At 34.7% G+C, this 25,401-nt stretch overlaps 1 protein-coding gene across 6 annotated transcripts in view; it reads left to right on the top strand.

Moving 5' to 3' along the window:
- The window catches only part of LOC144450752 (voltage-dependent L-type calcium channel subunit beta-1-like), a 113,938-nt gene that overhangs the window by 31,744 nt on the left and 56,793 nt on the right, over positions 1-25,401 (top strand). The window contains exon 3 of one of the 6 annotated variants that reach the window (XM_078141459.1): positions 5,436-5,604. The exons of 4 other annotated variants lie outside the window; for them this stretch is intronic. In XM_078141459.1, the coding sequence (XP_077997585.1) occupies positions 5,566-5,604 (39 nt within the window). In that variant the 5' untranslated portion in view covers positions 5,436-5,565. Of the gene's footprint in view, positions 1-5,435; positions 5,605-15,081; positions 15,199-25,401 lie in introns of those variants that run through there. One more of the 6 variants, XM_078141460.1, reaches the window with a different exon arrangement.

A 25,401-nucleotide genomic window follows, 5' to 3' on the forward strand; every position in this document is an offset into this window, starting at 1 on the left:
TACAGGTTCATATCTCACATTTTCATCATTAGAGAGGTTCGGCTACACGTTCAACGTGTACGCGCACGTGTGACGTAGGAGATTTTGTGCTACTACGTCGCAATTTTGACTTACTTCTCTGCGTACTGACAAGTTTCGCGGGCGTTTCGAACGTGGCGATGGCTGTTTACACGTAAGTAAACAACGTGAAATTTCTTTTAATTTTTTTTGTAAAATCATAACTAATATAATAAAACATATTGATGCTTTTAGCAAGGTTGACCCCTCACAACATAATACACCTGAGTAATTTTGTTTTCCTTGATAAAATATTTAAAATGCAGCCTTGAATCTGTGGCTGCCTTCACGTAACTGATTTTGCACAGAAATCACGATGTATGATGATGGCTGCCGCTGCAATCTTCAAGATATTACAGGGTGATTTTATTGTGAACATACGAGATTATTCAAGTAAAAATTTGTCTTGTCATAATGTCGAGCCATACAGTTATTGTCATTGCGCTATTTAAGTCATATAACCAAAACATTAATGTAATTTTATTGATATACGTAAACGGCTAGCCGAAGCAAAATTAGGTCACAGCTGGTACTCGAACGTGATCGTGAGTGAGTTGCGCATTCGCGTACACGTTGAACGTGTAGCCGAAACTCTCTATTATCTCCAGATGGTAACCTTCCCATAATGCACTGTAAATTACTCTTCATGATGTGCTTTAATTACCATCAGATAGTTGGTGTTTTACATCTAACTATTTCAAATTTCAGAATGTCATCGACCAATTTCTTTTAAACACAACTGAACTGATGTTCATTAGTGCTGATTCCAACAATGTTGGCCAGGGAAGTGGATATTGACATGTATATATACCTATCAACTAAGATGACAACTAAATACCAATACCAGTACCAGTACACTAAAACCCTTGCTATGATATCAATAATGCAAGCAATCAATTATAAACACAACCATTGACACATCCATAGCAACCATTGACACATCCATAGCAACCATTGACACATCCATAGCAACAACCAAGAGTATATTGCATGGAAAGATAGGGATTGGGTATACATGTACATGTATATTAAAAAACTCATCCAGACAGAATGTTTTACTAATCTAACCATCTGACAATGGCATCATCAATCATTACCCAACTCCACAGTTGTGCTACAGTGCCATCGGCACCATTTTTTATAGTTGGCCAGTGTTGTTCCAATGTCATATTCTAGTTTGATACATATCTTTGTATATAATGTAAGTGTTGAAACAACACTGCCCTCACTTCTCTCACATCTCAATATAGATATTTAATTATGCATGCATACATACATTGGCTGTTCTATCAAGTATTGTGATCCATTGTCAGTAGCCAATATATTGTCATACTGTTAAGTTCAGACTTTGAAGTAATGCCAGAACGCAGTACTCAAAATGAGTTTTGTAAGTTGTGATTAATTAAATAACAGCTGAGGGATGTGGTCATTAAAAGTGATATCAAGTGTTGTGTATCATAGTGTTGTAGGCTGTACTTTAACTCAGTCATTTTTCAGAATGTAACGATGACATGAAACAGGTGCAATGATTAATCTGTTTTATGACAGTTAGCAATGTCATATGGAGACACACTGCACTGTAACTTGTAAGATCGTATATTAGTTAGGTAGTACAACATGGTATATATGTCTTAAGGTTCATGTTAAATTGTCGTAACTTGAAATATTAGTCATAATTTGTAACAAGTGGTTATGAATGAAAGAGTGTTTGAATTGATAAATAACTGTAGATTGACCACAAATTATTCACATTTTCAAAGATATACAAAAGTTGTGTAGTTTTGTCTATCACAGTGAAACAAATGAACAAGTTCCGATATGTTGAGAAAATAAATGTCATATCGACTCCTGTCAACAAAAATTCTTGGAAGAGTATCCAATCACTCATTGATCGTAAACAATGTATTCAGTGTTCATCCCAGAGGGTTTTCACGTACCGGGCCCAATATCCTTTAATTTTTGCCGTTATGCTATCAGTTGTCCCGATACGCTATCAGATTACTTAGGGTTTGGTAATTGCACGTTACATTGTTCATCTGAGAACACTGGTATTTCAGGAGCCGACATGGCAACACAATGTATGACACCCATTTTATGCTATTGAAATTACCAATTTGAATGTCTTGTATTTAATGTCTTGTATTTGACGGAAAGTCTCAAGACTTGAAGTGAGATTTTGTGTCTACTTTATTTCTACATTTATGATAAGTCAACGGATAGATTGATGTTGATTAAATTAATGTCACAATTCAAAGCTTGATCCAAAACAACTATTTAGAGAGAGATGTTGTTATTCTGATGAGATTTGTATAGTTTTGCCATTGATAATAACTTAACATCCACAACGTGCACCTCAGATTTGAAATCTACATGTACCTGCACTGGCTAAAGTTACTATGCTACTATACGGTATACATGTATTTTGAACTCTGAGGTAAAGAATTTATAATTGTTGATATGCAAATAAGGTCTAAAAATGTTATTTTGGTGTCATATCAACATGTACTGGTGTCATATCAACATGTACTGGTGTCTTATCAACATGTACTGGTGTCTTATCAACATGTACTGGTGTCATATCAATGTGTACTGGTGTCATATCAACATGTACTGGTGTCATGTCAACATGTACTGGTGTCATCAACATGTACTGGTGTCATATCAACATGTACTGGTGTCATATCAACATGTACTGGTGTCATATCAATGTGTACTGGTGTCATATCAACATGTACTGGTGTTATATCAACATGTACTGGTGTCATATCAATGTGTACTGGTGTCATATCAACATGTACTGGTGTCATATCAACATGTACTGGTGTCATATCAATGTGTACTGGTGTCATATCAACATGTACTGGTGTCTTCAACATGTACTGGTGTCATATCAACATGTACTGGTGTCATATCAACATGTACTGGTGTCATATCAATGTGTACTGGTGTCATATCAATGTGTACTGGTGTCATATCAATGTGTACTGGTGTCATCAACATGTACTGGTGTCATATCAATGTGTACTGGTGTCATATCAATGTGTACTAGTGTCATATCAACATGTACTGGTGTCATATCAATGTGTACTGGTGTCATATCAATGTGTACTGGTGTCATATCAACATGTACTGGTGTCATGTCAACATGTACTGGTGTCATATCAACATGTACTGGTATCTTATCAACATGAACTGGTGTCATATCAATGTGTACTGGTGTCATATCAACATGTACTGGTGTCATATCAACATGTACTGGTGTCATATCAACGTGTACTGGTGTCATATCAATGTGTACTGGTGTCATATCAATGTGTACTGGTGTCATATCAATGTGTACTGGTGTCATATCAATGTGTACTGGTGTCATATCAACATGTACTGGTGTCATATCAATGTGTACTGGTGTCATATCAATGTGTACTGGTGTCATATCAATGTGTACTGGTGTCATATCAATGTGTACTGGTGTCATATCAACATGTACTGGTGTCATATCAACATGTACTGGTGTCATATCAATGTGTACTGGTGTCATATCAACATGTACTGGTGTCTTATCAACATGTACTTGTGTGATATCAACATGTACTGGTATCTTATCAACATGAACTGGTGTCATATCAATGTGTACTGGTGTCATATCAACATGTACTGGTGTCTTATCAACATGTACTGGTGTCTTATCAACATGTACTTGTGTGATATCAACATGAACTGGTGTCATATTAACTTGTACTGGTGTCTTATCAACATGTACTGGTGTCTTATCAACATGTACTTGTGTGATATCAACATGTACTGGTATCTTATCAACATGAACTGGTGTCTTATCAACATGAACTGATGTCATATTAACTTGTACTGGTGTCTTATCAACATGTACTTGTGTGATATCAATGTGTACTGGAATGATTCTGATATGGTATGTATGGCAAAGATAACAAGACCATGTCCATAGCTAAAAAAACAAATGATGGTATGTATGGCAAAGATAACAAGACCGTGCCCATAGCTAAAAAAACAAATGATGGTGTGTATGGCAAAGATAACAAGACCATGTCCATAGCTAAAAAAACAAATGATGGTGTGTATGGCAAAGATAACAAGACCGTGCCCATAGCTAAAAAAACAAATGATGGTGTGTATGGCAAAGATAACAAGACCGTGCCCATAGCTAAAAAAACAAATGATGGTGTGTATGGCAAAGATAACAAGACCGTGTCCATAGCTAAAAAATCAAATGATGGTGTGTATGGCAAAGATAACAAGACCATGTCCATAGCTAAAAAAACCAAATGATGGTGTGTATGGCAAAGATAACAAGACCATGTCCATAGCTAAAAAACCCAAATGATGGTGTGTATGGCAAAGATAACAAGATCATGTCCATAGCTAAAAAAAACAAATGATGGTGTGTATGGCAAAGATAACAAGACCGTGCCCATAGCTAAAAAAACAAATGATGGTGTGTATGGCAAAGATAACAAGACCATGTCCATAGCTAAAAAAACAAATGATGGTGTGTATGGCAAAGATAACAAGACCATGTCCATAGCTAAAAAACAAATGATGGTGTGTATGGCAAAGATAACAAGACCATGTCCATAGCTAAAAAAACAAATGATGGTGTGTATGGCAAAGATAACAACAGGGTAGTTTGATCGGCAAGTGCATGTATTTTTTACACTCAGGAACTACAAAACTATACAGCAACACTAAAATAATAATGCATATTGCATGGACAAGAAGAAGAAGAATGAATTGGCATGTGGATAAATATTTTATAAAAATTATCAGAAACTTTACAGTTATGCTACAATGTCATTGGCACTATTTTATAACCAGGCATCTTTTATCGATACAGTGCTAAATGGAGTGAGTTAACAGCTTGTATTTGGCGTACCATCATATCTGTATGTGTCAGGGAGAAGAGATGACAACCTGAACACAAGTGACCAAAATAACTTCTCATCAATTTTGTTGACATGTTTACAGCAGATATCATGACGGTTGAATGTGGTCATGTGACCCTTAGGGCTGTGGCATATATTTGCATATTTGCAATAGTTTTCATGATAGCTACATGTAGAGTTGATAAAATATTGTAACTTTTTAATATAATTTCATTTCCAAATCATATAGATTGCTTGCCTTAAGTTTTATTTATGAACATAGATGGATAAATGCTATTTGTAGGCACTGTTTGAAATGATAATGAAATTCTAATTATTTGTAGCATCTGCATATTGCCACCATATGGTTTGTCAGTGACAAAAATAGTTACATAATCAAATGATGTTTCAGACCGTGTAGAATTTGTTTAATAAAGTGTGGAACACTCAAATATACATGTGGATAAACCTTGTGTATTGAAGATTATATTGCTACGCTAGCAGCAGTGGATGTATTTTACTGTTGATGTGGAATATTTGGATCTCTGATGTACCACAAAGGATAAACAAAGTGACTTAGTTGATTTATCCAGGGCTTTAGTGTAAGGCCATTATGGATTCATCTGATGATGCTGACTACCTGTCTTTCCAGGTGAGGTCACATACTGTCATACTGACTGTTCAGACAACTTTGTCTACCTGCTCTTTGTTCAAATTCTATGCATACATCTGTGTGTACATTATTAGTATTAAACATTGATCTTTTGGGTGAAATAATTTTATGCCCTTCCATGAATTATTAATGCCAAGAGTTGTCCTTGTATTGTTTGCCACTATAGATTGTGACCAGCATGTGTACAGCTCTGTATTGTGACCAGCATGTGTACAGCTCTGTATTGTGCTTGTTAATACTGCTAGTATCACCACATATACACATATAAATATTTTCACATAGCTACATGTACACAAAGACATACACAGAAATCTAGAAACATAGCCACACAGTTAGAAATATATAAGTTCACAAAGAAATAGACTGATACAGATAATAAAGACAGACACATGAAGATGTGCAGACATAAACTTACTAATTGTAATATATATTATGTTAACATTTACGTTGTGATAAACAACAACCAGACACAAAACAGAAAGAAATACAAAGTCATTCACGTCCACAGCAACAAAACTGGCAACATTACAATGACAAGCATATGTAACTTTGAGATACAGAATTGTTTTTTGACGTTGGTGGTTTTCATTGATTTAGTGTTCAGTCTTTGGAAGTAAGTAGTACTATTGTATATCTGTATCCTTGACAAAATTTCACATTAAAATGTGTAAAGACAGACTTATCACAAGACCCTGACAATGTTACTTTGGGCAGGAGTGTTTGATATCCTTGTGATGTCATAGAGTAATGCCAAACAATAATGACAACACTCAATATCATTGAGTGTTATACAACATTGAGTACAATCTCTATGATGTCATTGAGTGATGTCATAGAATGAGTACAATCTCTATGATGTCATTGAGTGTTATACAACATTGAGTACAATCTCTATGATATCATTGAGTGTTATACAACATTGAGTACAATCTCTATGATATCATTGAGTGTTATACAACATTGAGTACAATCTCTATGATATCATTGAGTGTTATACAACATTGAGTACAATCTCTATGATATCATTGAGTGTTATACAACATTGAGTACAATCTCTATGATATCATTGAGTGTTATACAACATTGAGTACAATCTCTATGATATCATTGAGTGTTATACAACATTGAGTACAATCTCTATGATATCATTGAGTGTTATACAACATTGAGTACAATCTCTATGATATCATTGAGTGTTATACAACATTGAGTACAATCTCTATGATATCATTGAGTGTTATACAACATTGAGTACAATCTCTATGATGTCATTGAGTGATGTCATAGAATGAGTACAATCTCTATGATGTCATTGAGTGATGTCATACAATGAGTACAATCTCTATGATGTCATTGAGTGATGTCATACAATGAGTACAATCTCTATGATGTCATTGAGTGATGTCATAGAATGAGTACAATCTCTATGATGTCATTGAGTGATGTCATAGAATGAGTTTAATCTCTATGATGTCATTGAGTGATGTCATACAATGAGTACAATCTCTATGATGTCATTGAGTGATGTCATAGAATGAGTTTAACCTCTATGATGTCATTGAGTGATGTCATAGAATGAGTACAATCTCTATGATGTCATTGAGTGATGTCATACAATGAGTACAATCTCTATGATGTCATTGAGTGATGTCATAGAATGAGTTTAATCTCTATGATGTCATTGAGTGATGTCATAGAATGAGTTTAATCTCTATGATGTCATTGAGTGATGTCATACAATGAGTACAATCTCTATGATGTCATTGAGTGATGTCATACAATGAGTACAATCTCTATGATGTCATTGAGTGATGTCATACAATGAGTACAATCTCTATGATGTCATTGAGTGATGTCATACAATGAGTACAATCTCTATGATGTCACTAAGTGATGTCATACAATGAGTACAATCTCTATGATGTCATTGAGTGATGTCATACAATGAGTTTAATCTCTATGATGTCATTGAGTGATGTCATACAATGAGTACAATCTCTATGATGTCATTGAGTGATGTCATACAATGAGTACAATCTCTATGATGTCATTGAGTGATGTCATACAATGAGTACAATCTCTATGATGTCATTGAGTGATGTCATAGACATCATGACAGTGCCCATCAAGTACGTCCATCTGGACTGCCCCCGGTGACTATGGTGAACTTATTAGCGACAGAAATTGAACATGAGGGTAGTTGAGTTTTTATTACCATTACTTATTAAATATCGTAATTGTGGTAGTTTTGCTGTGTATTTAATTTAGTAAATGAAAGTGGGAATGGCACAAACTACCCAGTTCTGGACCACTGAAATTAAAAGGAAAACATGCTAGTCCCCTAAAACACCTCTAACATACATTGTACAACTTTATGAAATTAGTTGTGCTATTGTTTATAACTAGATTATGTGGTTTGGGATGATCACTGCGAAAATAAGAGCATGTTTTGGTGACTTCATCACACAGCTTTGTTTGCTATCAGTTGAACAAGTCTGCATGCTGTGCAAATTGGTGAATGGGATCAGAATGTGATGTCATTCCTTTGTTTACGCCTGCACAGATATCAAGTTCATGGGGTTCAATCATTTCAACTTCGACTGTGCAGTTTATGATATTGTATACTCTTGATTAGGAGTGGTATGGAATGATATAAAACATGTATTCCAAAATACTGGCTGGAAACTAATCGTGACCTAATGGTTTTGTCACTACCTATCTATAGTGACAAGGCCTCTAAGGTCACTTGTAAATTGTAATTTCCTTGGCTGAATAATAGAAAAAAATTGAGGTGTGATATCTAAATGTATGCAGAATTTAGCTGAGTCACATATTACCTTGGTTGTAATTCCTAAGTTGATTGTAACTATATAGTAGTGTAAACCTTATCATTACTGGTACTAGCCATAAAGGTAAAATAGGACTAGACATACATATACATATCAAATTGTCTATGAGGAGTTGTTGAGTATGTGCATTTCACATATTGAAATGTTATTCAAACTGCCAAGACTTTCATCAAAAGAATTCACCTAGTGCTAGTGGTATTTTGAGATGTGCTCCAATATGCTAATATATATATATATATTGAAATTTGAATTCACACAAATGACATGTGCATACTTGAAATTCTACATGACATTACATGAACGGGAGGGGAGGAGAGGAGAGGGGAGGGGAGGATAGAGATAAGGAAGGGTACTGTTAGATTAAAACAAATCAAGTGTATTTGGTGATTGAATGGTCACTTGTTTCCTTTTAGAATCGTACATTTGTCACCTTGCATTACACCCCCCCCCCTGTAGTTTTGCTTTGAACAAGATTTATATATATATATATATACACAATGTATATATAAAGATGTTAAAGACTGCCCTCATATGTCATGTTGATTGATATTGACTATAGTTGCTTAGATATTTTAGAGATTCAGTCCATATTTGTGGTTTTCTTGGGATAGATTAATGAGTATAAGATATGTAATCTCCATATAAGACTATACAATGTACTATACCATAGGGCAGTACTGTGATAAGATATGTAATCTCCATATAAGACTATACAATGTACTATACCATAGGGCAGTACTGTGATAAGATATGTAATCTCCATATAAGACTATACAATGTACTATACCATAGGGCAGTACTGTGATAAGATATATAATCTCCATATAAGACTATACAATGTACTATACCATAGGTCAGTACTGTGATAAGACATGTAATCTCCATATAAGACTACACAATGTACTATACCATAGGTCAGTACTGTGATAAGACATGTAATCTCCATATAAGACTATACAATGTACTATACCATAGGTCAGTACTGTGATAAGACATGTAATCTCCATATAAGACTACACAATGTACTATACCATAGGGCAGTACTGTGATAAGACATGTAATCTCCATATAAGACTATACAATGTACTATACCATAGGGCAATACTGTGATAAGATATGTAATCTCCATATAAGACTATACAATGTACTATACCATAGGTCAGTACTGTGATAAGACATGTAATCTCCATATAAGACTATACAATGTACTATACCATAGGTCAGTACTGTGATAAGACATGTAATCTCCATATAAGACTATACAATGTACTATACCATAGGGCAGTACTGTGATAAGACATGTAATCTCCATATAAGACTATACAATGTACTATACCATAGGTCAGTACTGTGATAAGATATGTAATCTCCATATAAGACTATAAAATGTACTATACCATAGGTCAGTACTGTGATAAGATATGTAATCTCCATATAAGACTATACAATGTACTATACCATAGGGCAATACTGTGATAAGATATGTAATCTCCATATAAGACTATACAATGTACTATACCATAGGGCAATACTGTGATAAGATATGTAATCTCCATATAAGACTATACAATGTACTATACCATAGGTCAGTACTGTGATAAGATATGTAATCTCCATATAAGACTATACAATGTACTATACCATAGGGCAATACTGTGATAAGATATGTAATCTCCATATAAGACTATACAATGTACTATACCATAGGGCAATACTGTGATAAGATATGTAATCTCCATATAAGACTATACAATGTACTATACCATAGGTCAGTACTGTGATAAGATATGTAATCTCCATATAAGACTATACAATGTACTATACCATAGGTCAGTACTGTGATAAGATATGTAATCTCCATATAAGACTATACAATGTACTATACCATAGGTCAGTACTGTGATAAGATATGTAATCTCCATATAAGACTGCAGGGGTTTCATTATAAGCCGGACGCCGGAGAAAATACCCGCCTACTCTTGTCATTTCTCTGGCTACATTTTTCGAGATGATGACAGAAATGACGTGAAATTTAGTCAAAGACAGCTTTGTAATGGTCATAAAAGAATAATTTTCAGACTACAAAACTGCTATGAACTCTTCTTAAGAAATACATCATGTGACAAAAGATTGTGACCTTTGACTTAGTTTGATACCGCTGTCCAAGATCATGCAATGACAATGGCTTGGTAAAATAAACAAAATACATGTAGCTTATATGATCAAACGCCATAACATCTACTCAAACGCAACACTCTATTGATTTCATGACTGTTTCATTGTCTTTTCCATGTCACACAGTTGCGATCAAAATGATACAAAACTTAGGAAAATGTACGGAATAAAATCATTCTCCCACCACTAATCGCGAATGTAATAGTATTTTACAACTAGTCATTCAATACTATGATACCTCAATTTAGTGGAAGGATGAAAACATGAAAATTTACATCGTTTATCGAAGCCCTTAGCTGAGGAGACAAATCCTAGACATAATCAGAATGACTTCCTGTGTTTATAGATAGTAACAGATAAGATTTGAGGGACATGCCTTGGCGCATACCATTTCTCTCGAGGGTTGGGCCATAGAGTGTTATTTTTTAATTGAAGGGAAACTGAAATGAATGGTGACCGTGTGTACTTTTTATCGTATGACGTTTTATCTTTTACAAAGTAAATAATAATAAATAGCATAAATGCTCAGATTTGAGAGCATTTGTGTTATAAGTTTGACAACCAACCCACACACCCAAAATGGAATGAGCCACTAATCATTTATATGTGTAAACTCTACACTTCATACCATTATTGATTCAGTGAAATAAACTACAAGTACAACATGGAAAGTACATAATTTTGCTGTGTGACTAGCGATTTAGTTAGTGTTTTGAAGTTTCTTTTTGTCAATCTCTCAGTCGTCCTGTATATATGTTTGAGGCCAGTAACTGTTTGGTGTGTGTGTGTGTGTGTGTGTGTGTGTGTGTGTGTTTGGGGGGGGGGGGGGTGTTTGTACATGTATACATGTGTGTGACTGAATGAATGGATGTAAAATACTATATTTATTATGTACGTATTTATGCCAAAATTGGTGTCAGTTTGAGGTTTCCAAGTGGACATTGCAAAATGAGAGGTTGGTACACACAATAATCATTTATATGATATTTACTTACTATTATAATAGTATGATATTATATGTAGTATTTTAGGACAGGTCAAATGTTTGCATAATATGAATGTCACTAATTTCATGAAAAAACTTTTATTACTTAATGTTTTGTTTATGCATAAATTAATAAAATGCTGAAAGTGGTAGTCAAAGTGACTACCAACTAAAAAAGTTAATTTTGAACCAGAGGTCTTTGCTTGATACAGGCTTCATTAAACTATCAAAGGGCCAATATAAAGGTAATGTGTTCATGTTTATCATAATTATTACCATAGCTATGAGTTGTAATGTATACATGTACTCGAAAATCCACCATTTTGAACACGAACTGAGTGAAGGCATAAGTCGAAACGATTACTAACTTAGTGGGCTTGCCAAGTTCATGGAATTACACCGACAGCTTTAAGAATTTTCAAAACCTACCAATAAATCACGTAACACAAATTTTCTTCAGAGGAAACCTGACATGTGTCATTTTTTCTAAATTAAATATTTAACCAGTAAATGTATAATTAATGGTGTCTGTACTTCTGAAAGATGCTCTAAATGGCCTCTGAAAGGTTTCTGTTTTTCAAAAAAAATTCACCATGGGAGGGGGGACACCCCCCTCCCAAACACCACGCCCCCCCCCCACCTCGCCTGCTACGCTATGCGTGCACTTCTCCACCTACTATTATCATTTCTCCCCCTACTTTAAAAATTGATGAAACCCCTGAAGACTATACAATGTACTATACCATAGGGCAGTACTGTGATAAGACACTATTCAGTGTCAGTCAAAATGTCATCTTATGATTGAAATATACTTGTCATAAGTCACCGAAATTCCATGCATGATGAATTGATTTGAATGATAGAATGCAGTGAATGTACAATCTGCAGATTTTGTTCAAAACATGTTGACACAACCATCCCTAGCAACCATGACCATGCCCTTAGTAATAACCAAATGCCAGTATATTTTGCTAAAAAGTAAAATAACATCTAGTAGGCAATTGAGTAAACATTCAAAAAATGTAAGCAAATATCGCTAGCAACCATGACCACGCCCATAGCAATAGCCAAATGATGGTGTATTTCACAAAGATAACAACAGAGATTCTTAGACAAGTCAACAGACATTCAAAAAAGTATATGCAAATATGCCTAGCAACAAGACCAAGGTCATAGCAACAACCAAATGATCACATACATGTATATTACAAAGATAACGATTAATAAACAAATGAGTAAACATGTAAAAATGTATACAAATGTGCCTAGCAACAAGACCATGCCCATAGCAACAGTCAAATGATCGTGTATATCACAAAGATAGCAACATGGTTTGATAGGCAACTGGATAGTCATTCAGCAAATGAACACCTATTGTTAGCATGGACTAGCATATGGATAAACATTTCAAAAAACTGTACAGTTGTGCTACAACACCATTGGCAGTTTTTGTTGTTGTAAAGAATTTACATTGTGTATGCTCATGCAGGGAGCTTAATAGCTAGAGATAATAGCTAATGAGACCTTGACCTCTATCTTCTAATGAGACCTTGACCTCTATCTTCTAATGAGACCTTGACCTCTATCTTCTAATGTCAATGAGACCTTGACCTCTATCTTCTTATGAGACCTTGACCTCTATCTTCTAATCGACCTTGACCACTATCTTCTAATGAGACCTTGACCTCTATCTTCTAATGAGACCTTGACCTCTATCTTCTAATGAGACATTGACCTCTATCTTCTAATCGACCTTGACCTCTATCTTCTAATGAGGCGTTGACCTCTATCTTCTAATGAGACCTTGACCTCTATCTTCTGAGACCTTGACCTCTATCTTCTAATGAGACATTGACCTCTACTAATGAGACCTTGACCTCTACCTTCTGATACTTTGTAGCATTTATATTCGGCCAATTATTTTAAATCCTGTGTAAATGTAATACAGACCGAAAGAATATGTACAAGTATTTACTGATATGACTTTTGCTGAATGGCTGCCATGTTTGTTGTGAGTAATCATTATTTACTGCATTATAACTCAAAACTTTTAATACAGTCCTAATTTCATATTATCAGGTATGAGATTTCTGGTAAGCCCTTGACCCTCTGACCTTGACCTTAAGGTCAGTTATCAAAATCAAGCCATTTCTTGCCTGTCACAGACACTGTAATTATTTGTTGCCACCAATTTTTTTTTTAAATCATGTTATCATTCAGTCATGCATATCATAGTAAATTATTTAAGGGGCTGTCTTTTATGAAGATTTGTTTTTGGTAATTTGGGATCAGTTTTAGTCCATTGGGTAAGAAAAAAATGATACCATGATGAGTGACAACTGTAGTAGTGAACAAGTTTTACTATTAATAAACTGAAAAAAATTGTTTTGAATTCATAAAGCTAATGGTGGGAAATATGTTTTGTAGGGAAGTTTTTGACCAGAACCACAAATATTTCATCACTATGGTTACTCTTAATTGTAGCATAGTTGAACTGTTTCTAGATAAATCTCATTAATATAATATCTAACTTTCACATTGTCTATGTCCTGTACATGTATATAAGATATGTAAATAGTAGAGTTATTTGCACCACTACACGGCCATAATGTGTATTGTTAGATTTGAAAATATGTAAATTATTGATGTCATAAATTCTTTATCAAATTCACTTTCAAATGTCACCTTAATTAACACAGATTGAATTGAATTGTTTAATGAATGAATGAAATCTATGACTTGTTTTAAATCTCGTCAAATCACAGAAAATCATCATTTTGTGTTTGAAATATTTGATGACTTTGTTAAGATTCTGTCTATAGAATAACATCCATTTTGATTAAAAGTTAATGAGTGTTGTTTGTGGTGTCTTGGGAGAGATGGAGACAATTCTATGAGTGAGGCTAACACTTAGGCCTTCAAACCATTCACATTTCCACTTATTTTACACTCAAACTAATATTGTCAGATGGTTTTTCTTGGAAATACAAAAAGAAGTAAAATGAAATATTTTAATTTATACATTGATGTCAGATTGGTTGTAGATTGGCTTTAATACAGTGTTTAGATCAACTGTCGTCATGTTTCCGATGTGACTATAATGCAAAGTATGACATCAGTGTAAAGAAATGCCCTATTGCAGCCCCCTACTTAAATATTCATATGGTATGTGCTTATTTTGCTTTAATTCAATTTCCTTATCAAGGCCTCTTGTCTAATGTCATATCTGACAGAGTAGCCTCATTTTAAGCATTTAGGAAATCCCTACCTTGTGCCCAGCGTTTTAATAGAGGATTTGCTTTTTGCATAATAGTGCACCTTTCAACCAAGCTACATTTGTACTACTTTCCTCTTAAATTTGCTGTAAAGAAAAATGGCGGTTTTGTGTGTGTTGGAGTTGTGTTGGATGGTTCAGTAAAAGATGTCACATCATTTGCATGCAGTATCTGTCAGCAGCTGTAGTGACAGTAGTATAATTAGTGGTGTTGAGCTCCTACACTAGAGGGCTGTAGTCTCAGTGCTAGTCCCGTCATGTTTCCATCAGATTCGGGAATGAGTGAATTGGTAAGTCACATGTTTCCCTATTCACTAACCTTTCATTACTGCATTGTATTCAGTCATAGTGGCTTTAATCTATAGCTGGGTCGTTACCAACATATAATATTTTCAGCGTTATTATATACTATTTCTCTCATAATCATGTCCCTAGAGAAACTGTGTATAATTTATTCATATTTTTTCTTCAGAGCACATGATACAAGTAAAAATATGTATGATTAGTTGATGGTATACTAGTGTACATGTAGCTTGTTAGTGTTGAAATGCATAGACCTTCCTTATGCTCCTAGATAAATGGTTCATTTCAAAATGGCTTCCTTAACAAATAAGAGCAGATTGAGAGATGGAATGCTGTGTTGGCTTTAGCACAATGACCCTAACTTAATCTATATACAGTCAAAGTAAGAATTCAAATGAACTGTCTGTGTGTTAATCTGAGAAAAACTAAAGAAATAAACCCAGTACATAACCACAGGGATGACTTTTGAAGGCAAAATGATTTATAGGTTTTACTATTTTCATTGACAATTTTATTTGATAATTTCATACATAGGAATGTTAATTAAGTATGTACTTATTATATTTCATTGGTTGACAATACTGACTCATCTCTTACCATACAATATTGATATAGTTGGATTTGAAGTAGGAAGACAAAATGATAATAATGTGTCTGATCTGATGTTAAACATACATTATCTGATTGTTATTAGTGTGATGTTGGCTGTAAATGTGATGTCAATCAAATGAATTATATGACCTACATTTGTGTTTAATCCTAAACCCAATAGCTAGCAGTTATTAAGTAAAGTTAGGTTTTAATTAGGTGAATTATGTATCTGATAATGTATTTGATATGAAATAGCTGGCAAACACATAGTCACACAGACATCCACACACTAGTGATACCAAGATGACATCCACACACTAGTGATACCAAGATGACATCCATACACTAGTGATACCAAGATGACATCCATACACTAGTGATACCAAGATGACATCCACACACTAGTGATACCAAGATGACATCCATACACTAGTAATACCAACATGACATCCACACACTAGTAATACCAACATGACATCCACACACTAGTAATACCAACATGACATCCACACACTAGTAATACCAACATGACATCCATACACTAGTAATACCAACATGACATCCACACACTAGTAATACCAACATGACATCCACACACTAGTAATACCAACATGACATCCACACACTAGTAATACCAACATGACATCCACACACTAGTAATACCAACATGACATCCACACACTAGTAATACCAACATGACATCCACACACTAGTAATACCAACATGACATCCACACACTAGTGATACCAACATGACATCCATACACTAGTAATACCAACATGACATCCACACACTAGTAATACCAACATGACATCCACACACTAGTAATACCAACATGACATCCATACACTAGTAATACCAACATGACATCCATACACTAGTAATACCAACATGACATCCATACACTAGTAATACCAACATGACATCCACACACTAGTGATACCAAGATGACATCCACACACTAGTGATACCAAGATAACAACCATACACTAGTGATACCAACATGACATCCACACACTAGTGATACCAACATGACATCCATACACTAGTGATACCAACATAACAACCATACACTAGTAATACCAACATGACATCCACACACTAGTAATACCAACATAACAACCATACACTAGTAATACCAACATGACATCCACACACTAGTAATACCAACATGACATCCACACACTAGTGATACCAACATGACATCCACACACTAGTGATACCAACATGACATCCACACACTAGTAATACCAAGATGACATCCACACACTAGTGATACCAACATGACATCCACACACTAGTGATACCAACATGACATCCATACACTAGTGATACCAACATGACATCCACACACTAGTGATACCAACATGACATCCATACACTAGTGATACCAACATGACATCCATACACTAGTGATACCAACATGACATCCACACACTAGTGATACCAACATGACATCCATACACTAGTGATACCAACATGACATCCACACACTAGTGATACCAACATTACATCCACACACTAGTAATACCAACATGACATCCATACACTAGTGATACCAACATAACATCCACACACTAGTAATACCAACATTACATCCATACACTAGTGATACCAACATGACATCCACACACTAGTGATACCAACATGACATCCATACACTAGTGATACCAACATGACATCCATACACTAGTGATACCAACATGACATCCACACACTAGTGATACCAAGATGACATCCATACACTAGTGATACCAACATGACATCCACACACTAGTGATACCAACATGACATCCATACACTAGTAATACCAACATGACATCCATACACTAGTAATACCAACATGACATCCATACACTAGTAATACCAACATGACATCCATACACTAGTGATACCAACATTACATCCATACACTAGTGATACCAACATTACATCCATACACTAGTGATACCAACATGACTATGCATCATTACATGTACATCTTACAGATCTAACTCACTGTAGACAGTGTAATGATCTAACTCACTGTAGACAGTGTAATGATCTAACTCACTGTAGACAGTGTAATGATCTAACCCACTATTAGTGATGTGCAATTTAGGTTTAAAAATGTGACCTTTGGTAAAAATTAATTTGGAAACTGTTAGTCCGGTTAGGCTGAAGTTTGGTAAGGCTATGAAGATGAAGGACCAAGGAGGATATGATAATCCCATTTGTGATATGCAAATTAGGTTTGATAAAAAAGGGACATCTCGAAAACTACCAGGTTGTAATTTCATGGCATGTCTCTAGAGATGTCAATCTACAGATTTCAAGACATCGCTCATTTGGCCCTAGCAACCATGTCCATGCCCATAACAACAGCCAAATGCATGGGTATTTTGCAGAGATGACAATGTTATTGGGTAGGCACTTGAATAAACATTTGTGTCAAAAACTATGATTTTTGCTGAAAATAATAATTTAAGTAAATAACTACTAGACAGATTGATCAGAAATTTGGGGTCTACACAGATATTCTTCAATAGTGATGTGTTGATAAGAAATGTTCATAACATGATGATACCATCATTGATATGCAAATTAGGTCTAAAAATGTTACTTTTTTGCAAAATGGATAATTTCAAACCACAAGACATGATATTTGGCAGAAATTTGATGGGGATGAAGATGTGTTGTTGAAACATTACAATAATTAGGTTTATCCCATCAGTCATATTGTATGCAAATTAAGTCTAAAGAAGTTCTTTTTGGTCAAAAACTTATATCTCGAAAACTACTTGGTGAATGGAGATAAAGTTTGACTAGCATGTTTCTAGAGGTGTCAATATGTAGACGTTGTACAAAGCATGTTTACATAACTGGCCTTAGCAACCATGACCATGCCCATGACCTTAGCAATAGTCAAATGCCAGTATATTGAGGGAAGTGAATAAACATTTAAAAAGATAGGCAAATATGCCAAGCAACAAGACCACCCATAGCAACAGGCAAATGATTTTGTATTTAGGCGAAGGTAACAAGAGATAAGCAAGTGGATAAAAGTGAACACATATGCCTAGCAACAAGACCACACCCATAACAACAGTGAAAAGATTAATATGTATATTGCAAAAGTAACATTAGGCATTAGGGATGTATTGGTGTGTGGAAAAATGTTAGATGTATTGGTGTGTGGATAAACATTAAAAAAGAAGCGAACATTACAGTTTAGCTAAAACTCCATTCAAGCTATTTTTATTGACACGATTGTGAGAGTTGTATTTGCTTGGAGCTAGTGAGTGGTGTTTCATGCCAGGTTAATGACTCACTTTAACCTCGTCTTGTCTTTTACCAAAGCATCAGTGATGTACAAATAAGATCTAAAACGTGATTTTCTGTAAACAAAATTGAACTTCAAAAGTACTTTGCATATTGGCCTAAAACCTTTGTGGCGATGTGTAGATGAAGTAATGTTGATAACATGGTGCCTTTATTGTTAATATATAAATTAGAACTAAAATGATAACAAATTGTAGAAACCAAGTGGTAATACCAAAATAGTGTGCATTAGTTTGATAATTCATTTTAGAAAGTTCCTTGGTGATAGGAATGCTTAATAGGGTATAAACACATGGTACTATTATCACAGTGTCAGGTTCACAATCCCAGATATGTCAATTTTTAGTATTTCACAATCCCAGATATGTCAGGATTTAGTACTTCATAATCCCAGATATGTCAGGATTTAGTATTTCACAATCCCAGATATGTCAGGATTTAGTATTTCCCAATCCCAGATATGTCAGGATTTAGTACTTCATAATCCCAGATATGTCAGGATTTAGTATTTCACAATCCCAGATATGTCAGGATTTAGTATTTCACAATCCCAGATATGTCAGGATTTAGTACTTCATAATCCCAGATATGTCAGGATTTAGTACTTCATAATCCCAGATATGTCAGGATTTAGTATTTCACAATCCCAGATATGTCAGGATTTAGTATTTCACAATCCCAGATATGTCAGGATTTAGTATTTCACAATCCCAGATATGTCAGGATTTAGTACTTCATAATCCCAGATATGTCAGGATTTAGTATTTCACAATCCCAGATATGTCAGGATTTAGTATTTCACAATCCCAGATATGTCAGGATTTAGTACTTCATAATCCCAGATACGTCAGGATTTAGTACTTCATAATCCCAGATATGTCAGGATTTAGTATTTCACAATCCCAGATATGTCAGGATTTAGTACTTCATAATCCCAGATATGTCAGGATTTAGTACTTCATAATCCCAGATATGTCAGGATTTAGTACTTCATAATCCTAGATATGTCAGGATTTAGTACTTCATAATCCCAGATATGTCAGGATTTAGTACTTCATAATCCCAGATATGTCAGGATTTAGTACTTCATAATCCCAGATATGTGATCATAGTGTTTGTGAGTGGTCATAGTGTTTGTGAGTGGTCAAAGTGTTTGTGAGTGGTCAAAGTGTTTGTGAGTGGTCATAGTGTTTGTGAGTGGTCAAAGTGTTTGTGAGTGGTCAAAGTGTTTGTGAGTGGTCATAGTGTTTGTGAGTGGTCATAGTGTTTGTGAGTGGTCATAGTGTTTGTGAGTGGTCATAGTGTTTGTGAGTGGTCAAAGTGTTTGTGAGTGGTCAAAGTGTTTGTGAGTGGTCATAGTGTTTGTGAGTGGTCATAGTGTTTGTGAGTGGTCATAGTGTTTGTGAGTGGTCAAAGTGTTTGTGAGACATCAAAGTGTTTGTGAGTGGTCATAGTGTTTGTGAGTGGTCATAGTGTTTGTGAGTGGTCAAAGTGTTTGTGAGTGGTCATAGTGTTTGTGAGTGGTCAAAGTGTTTGTGAGTGGTCATAGTGTTTGTGAGTGGTCATAGTGTTTGTGAGTGGTCATAGTGTTTGTGAGTGGTCATAGTGTTTGTGAGTGGTCAAAGTGTTTGTGAGTGGTCAAAGTGTTTGTGAGTGGTCATAGTGTTTGTGAGTGGTCATAGTGTTTGTGAGTGGTCATAGTGTTTGTGAGTGGTCATAGTGTTTGTGAGTGGTCATCGTATTTGTATGGCTACACTTTCACCAATGTAGCCTGTCAGAGTGCAGCAGAGAACCATGCAAGCTTGAGTGCATATATACCCCTGAGTACCCACACTTGCACTCACTTGATGGGTTTATCCAAAATAGCAAAATTTGTCAGAAATACAAATTAAAAGTGTTTGTGTGATTTTAGATACATGGAACTATCACATACTGATATGTAAACAGGTATGCAGTGATAATAGTTTTGGTAATAGTGTGTAATAGTACACATTCACAAATTCCTTGTGGTTGAACAAAATTTTGCTTTGAGACAAAATACAGAAGCTTTGGTTTCCATATTTTTGTGGTGAGTAATATGGAGAGATTCTAGAACAATAGGAATTGTAATAAAAACATTGTAAATATGATGTAAGCTGCTTGTAATAAAGAGCTTTGTTGTTGACTTATAATTCAATTCAGTCTGTTACAAAATTAATTGAGGAGAAGATTAGGCCAAAAATTTACAGGACAATATTTCAGTGCCTGTTGCTTAGCAACAAGGAATTAGTAGACTTAACTGTTGTTGCAGATCAGAATAGTAATTTATTGAGGTATCCCTAGGGGGTATTGTGAACATAAAACAAGAAGCAACTTAGGCGTGACAGTTACCATATCATTATTATTTATAGACAGGAAGAAGTAAAGAACATATTAAAATTCTGCAAGATAATCAGATGTTTGAAGGATGGATGTTATGGGAGGTCGTCTTTAGGGCTATCCCACTTCTTGCAATGGTCATCATCCCGTCTTTATTTAAAGCTGGCCCCGAACTTACTTAGTATTCGAGTGAGGGCCTAGTTACAGACTGTTACCTGACTAGTGTTGGATAATATATAGTTGTGAGGTTCACTTGGTGTGCTTGATATGATGGGACAGCGATAAGCTATTAAACACAGCTTAGTCTTAGGGGACTGTTTGTACAGTGCATGGCAAATGCCGATGCTGAGAAAGCGTCCCAGATAGAATGAGAATTAATGAGACAGTAGTGACAGGGACGAAAGCGTTTGAAGTGGGGATGTGTACACGGAGGTGATTTGATGTTCTTTGGATGCCCAATTGCTGGGGGACGATTTGTGTGTGCTTGCCCTCATGTTAGCCAATTACAAGGCGTCCGGTTCATACACCGCTCTTTTTCCGGAAAGTGAGGTATGTTCAACAACCCTTGATGGTCGCAATTCAGCTAACCACATCAAACATGTCTTATTGTGTCCTTATGTTGTTAGACAGCCCTACATGTACCTAACACATTCCAATTCCATATTATCTACATTGTCTTTGTTTCAAGTACAATTGTTTAATGTGTCACCATGGCTTTTCAATGTAAAATGGAGTACCCTTCACTTCATGCTAATTTTGGATTCGTTATTCCTGTTGAGCTAATTTAAGTGGGAGTGACAGCGTTAATAGAAAGAGAAACCATAGAGCTGTGTTTTATTGGGGCCGGTATGGGTCATTAGTATTCTACAATATAGTGTACTGTAGTCTTATGCTGACAGCGTCATCTCATGCTATGAATATCCCAGACTTACAAAACAAAAAGGCATATGCTAGATTTACTGTGTTATGTTGACGTGTATACATGTACATGTATACAAAATGACTAAATTTGAATGAGTTTATTATGTTCAGTATTTATTCATATTTTATGTATTATACTATAGTGTATATCAGGTAAGAATTGAGTTCACTATTTGATAATTAGGCTAAGGGGCGGGTGAATGTATGCAGTTTGGCATAGCAATAATAATAGAGAGACTGTTACATAGGTGAGATATAGACACCATTGTATTTGTATTACATAGGTGAGATATAGACACCATTCTATTTGTATTACATAGGTGAGATATAGACATTCTATTTGTATTACATAGGTGAGATATAGACACCATTCTATTTGTATTACATAGGTGAGATATAGACACCATTCTATTTGTATTACATAGGTGAGTTATAGACAACATTCTATTTGTATTACATAGGTGAGATATAGACACCATTCTATTTGTATTACATAGGTGAGATATAGACACCATTCTATTTGTATTACATAGGTGAGTTATAGACACCATTCTATTTGTATTACATAGGTGCATTATAGACACCATTCTATTTGTATTACATAGGTGAGATATAGACACCATTCTATTTGTATTACATAGGTGAGATATAGACACCATTCTACTTGTATTACATAGGTGAGATATAGACACCATTCTATTTGTATTACATAGGTGAGTTATAGACACCATTCTATTTGTATTACATAGGTGCATTATAGACACCATTCTATTTGTATTACATAGGTGAGATATAGACACCATTCTATTTGTCTTACATAGGTGAGATATAGACACCATTCTATTTGTATTACATAGGTGAGATATAGACACCATTCTATTCGTGTTACATAGGTGAGATATAGACACCATTCTATTTGTATTACATAGGTGAGATATAGACACCATTCTATTTGTCTTACATAGGTGAGATATAGACACCATTCTATTTGTATTACATAGGTGAGATATAGACACCATTCTATTTGTCTTACGTAGGTGAGATATAGACACCATTCTATTTGCATTACATAGGTGAGATATAGACACCATTCTATTTGTATTACATAGGTGAGATATAGACACCATTCTATTTGTGTTACATAGGTGAGATATAGACAACATTCTATTTGTATTACATAGGTGAGATATAGACACCATTCTATTTGTATTACATAGGTGAGATATAGACACCATTCTATTTGTATTACATAGGTGAGATATAGACACCATTCTATTTGTATTACATAGGTGAGTTATAGACAACATTCTATTTGTATTACATAGGTGAGATATAGACACCATTCTATTTGTATTACATAGGTGAGATATAGACACCATTCTATTTGTATTACATAGGTGAGATATAGACACCATTCTATTTGTATTACATAGGTGAGTTATAGACAACATTCTATTTGTATTACATAGGTGAGATATAGACAACATTCTATTTGTATTACATAGGTGAGTTATAGACAACATTCTATTTGTATTACATAGGTGAGTTATAGACACCATTCTATTTGTATTACATAGGTGAGATATAGACACCATTCTATTTGTATTACATAGGTGAGATATAGACACCATTCTATTTGTATTACATAGGTGAGATATAGACAACATTCTATTTGTATTACATAGGTGAGTTATAGACAACATTCTATTTGTATTACATAGGTGAGATATAGACAACATTCTATTTGTATTACATAGGTGAGATATAGACAACATTCTATTTGTATTACATAGGTGAGATATAGATACCATTCTATTTGTATTACATAGGTGAGATATAGACACCATTCTATTTGTATTACATAATTGCGTTATAGACACCATTCTATTTGTATTACATAGGTGCGTTATAGACACCATTCTATTTGTATTACATAGGTGAGTTATAGACACCATTCTATTTGTATTACATAGGTGAGATATAGACACCATTCTATTCATATTACATAGGTGAGATATAGACACCATTCTATTTGTATTACATAGGTGAGTTATAGACACCATTCTATTTGTATTACATAGGTGAGATATAGACACCATTCTATTTGTATTACATAGGTGAGATATAGACACCATTCTATTTGTGTTACATAGGTGAGATATAGACACCATTCCATTTGTCTTACATAGGTGAGATATAGACACCATTCTATTTGTATTACATAGGTGCGTTATAGACAACATTCTATTTGTATGGTAGAGATTGTCAAGAGTCAAATTTTTTTTTAATGTACCTTGTGATTATTGACGGTTTCAAAGTTATGGCATAATTGAAATGAAGGGAAAATTAGCAGAGCCATGCATGGTGTTGTGACAAGCGCAAGCTGTATACATACATGTATAAGAGAATGTAGAGAGGCAATGGAAGAAATTAAAGACTCAAGGAATCAGTCATCCATCCCTATGGACTTGATATTCATATCTCATAGTTTCCACATTGCAAGTAATGATAGAATATCAATGACAACACTTCCTACTACTATCAATTATTTAACACCTTATTGGATAGCAAAGTACACGGCTTTATTTTAATGATATATCCAAATCTCATCAGCAACATCTACGACATAATGTGACATTTTCCATCTAGTCAAGACACAGGTTTTTGTAGTGTGTTTAATGAGAGAAAATGATATAATTTAATGGAAAAATAAGTATTTTAGTTTGAGGATAATAACGTGATTGTAACTGAAATTGCAGAATGTAATGTATTGTACCTGAAATGTATCAGTTGTAGAATTAGAGAATAATTGTGACCTATGCTGTTGTAATTGTCTTACTCATTTCAAATCAAAGGCTTTACATTTGTTTACTGATAGTTATAGGTCAAGTCAGAGACCATGTCCTATATAACGAAGTTATACTTCAAATTCGATGAGTTTTTTTCTTTTTTCACCAGAAAGTCAACCTTGTCATCTACAGCTCTGTTCGGTAACCTCT

This window comes from Glandiceps talaboti, chromosome 20, assembly GCF_964340395.1.
Source record: "Glandiceps talaboti chromosome 20, keGlaTala1.1, whole genome shotgun sequence".
NCBI lineage: Eukaryota > Metazoa > Hemichordata > Enteropneusta > Spengelidae > Glandiceps > Glandiceps talaboti.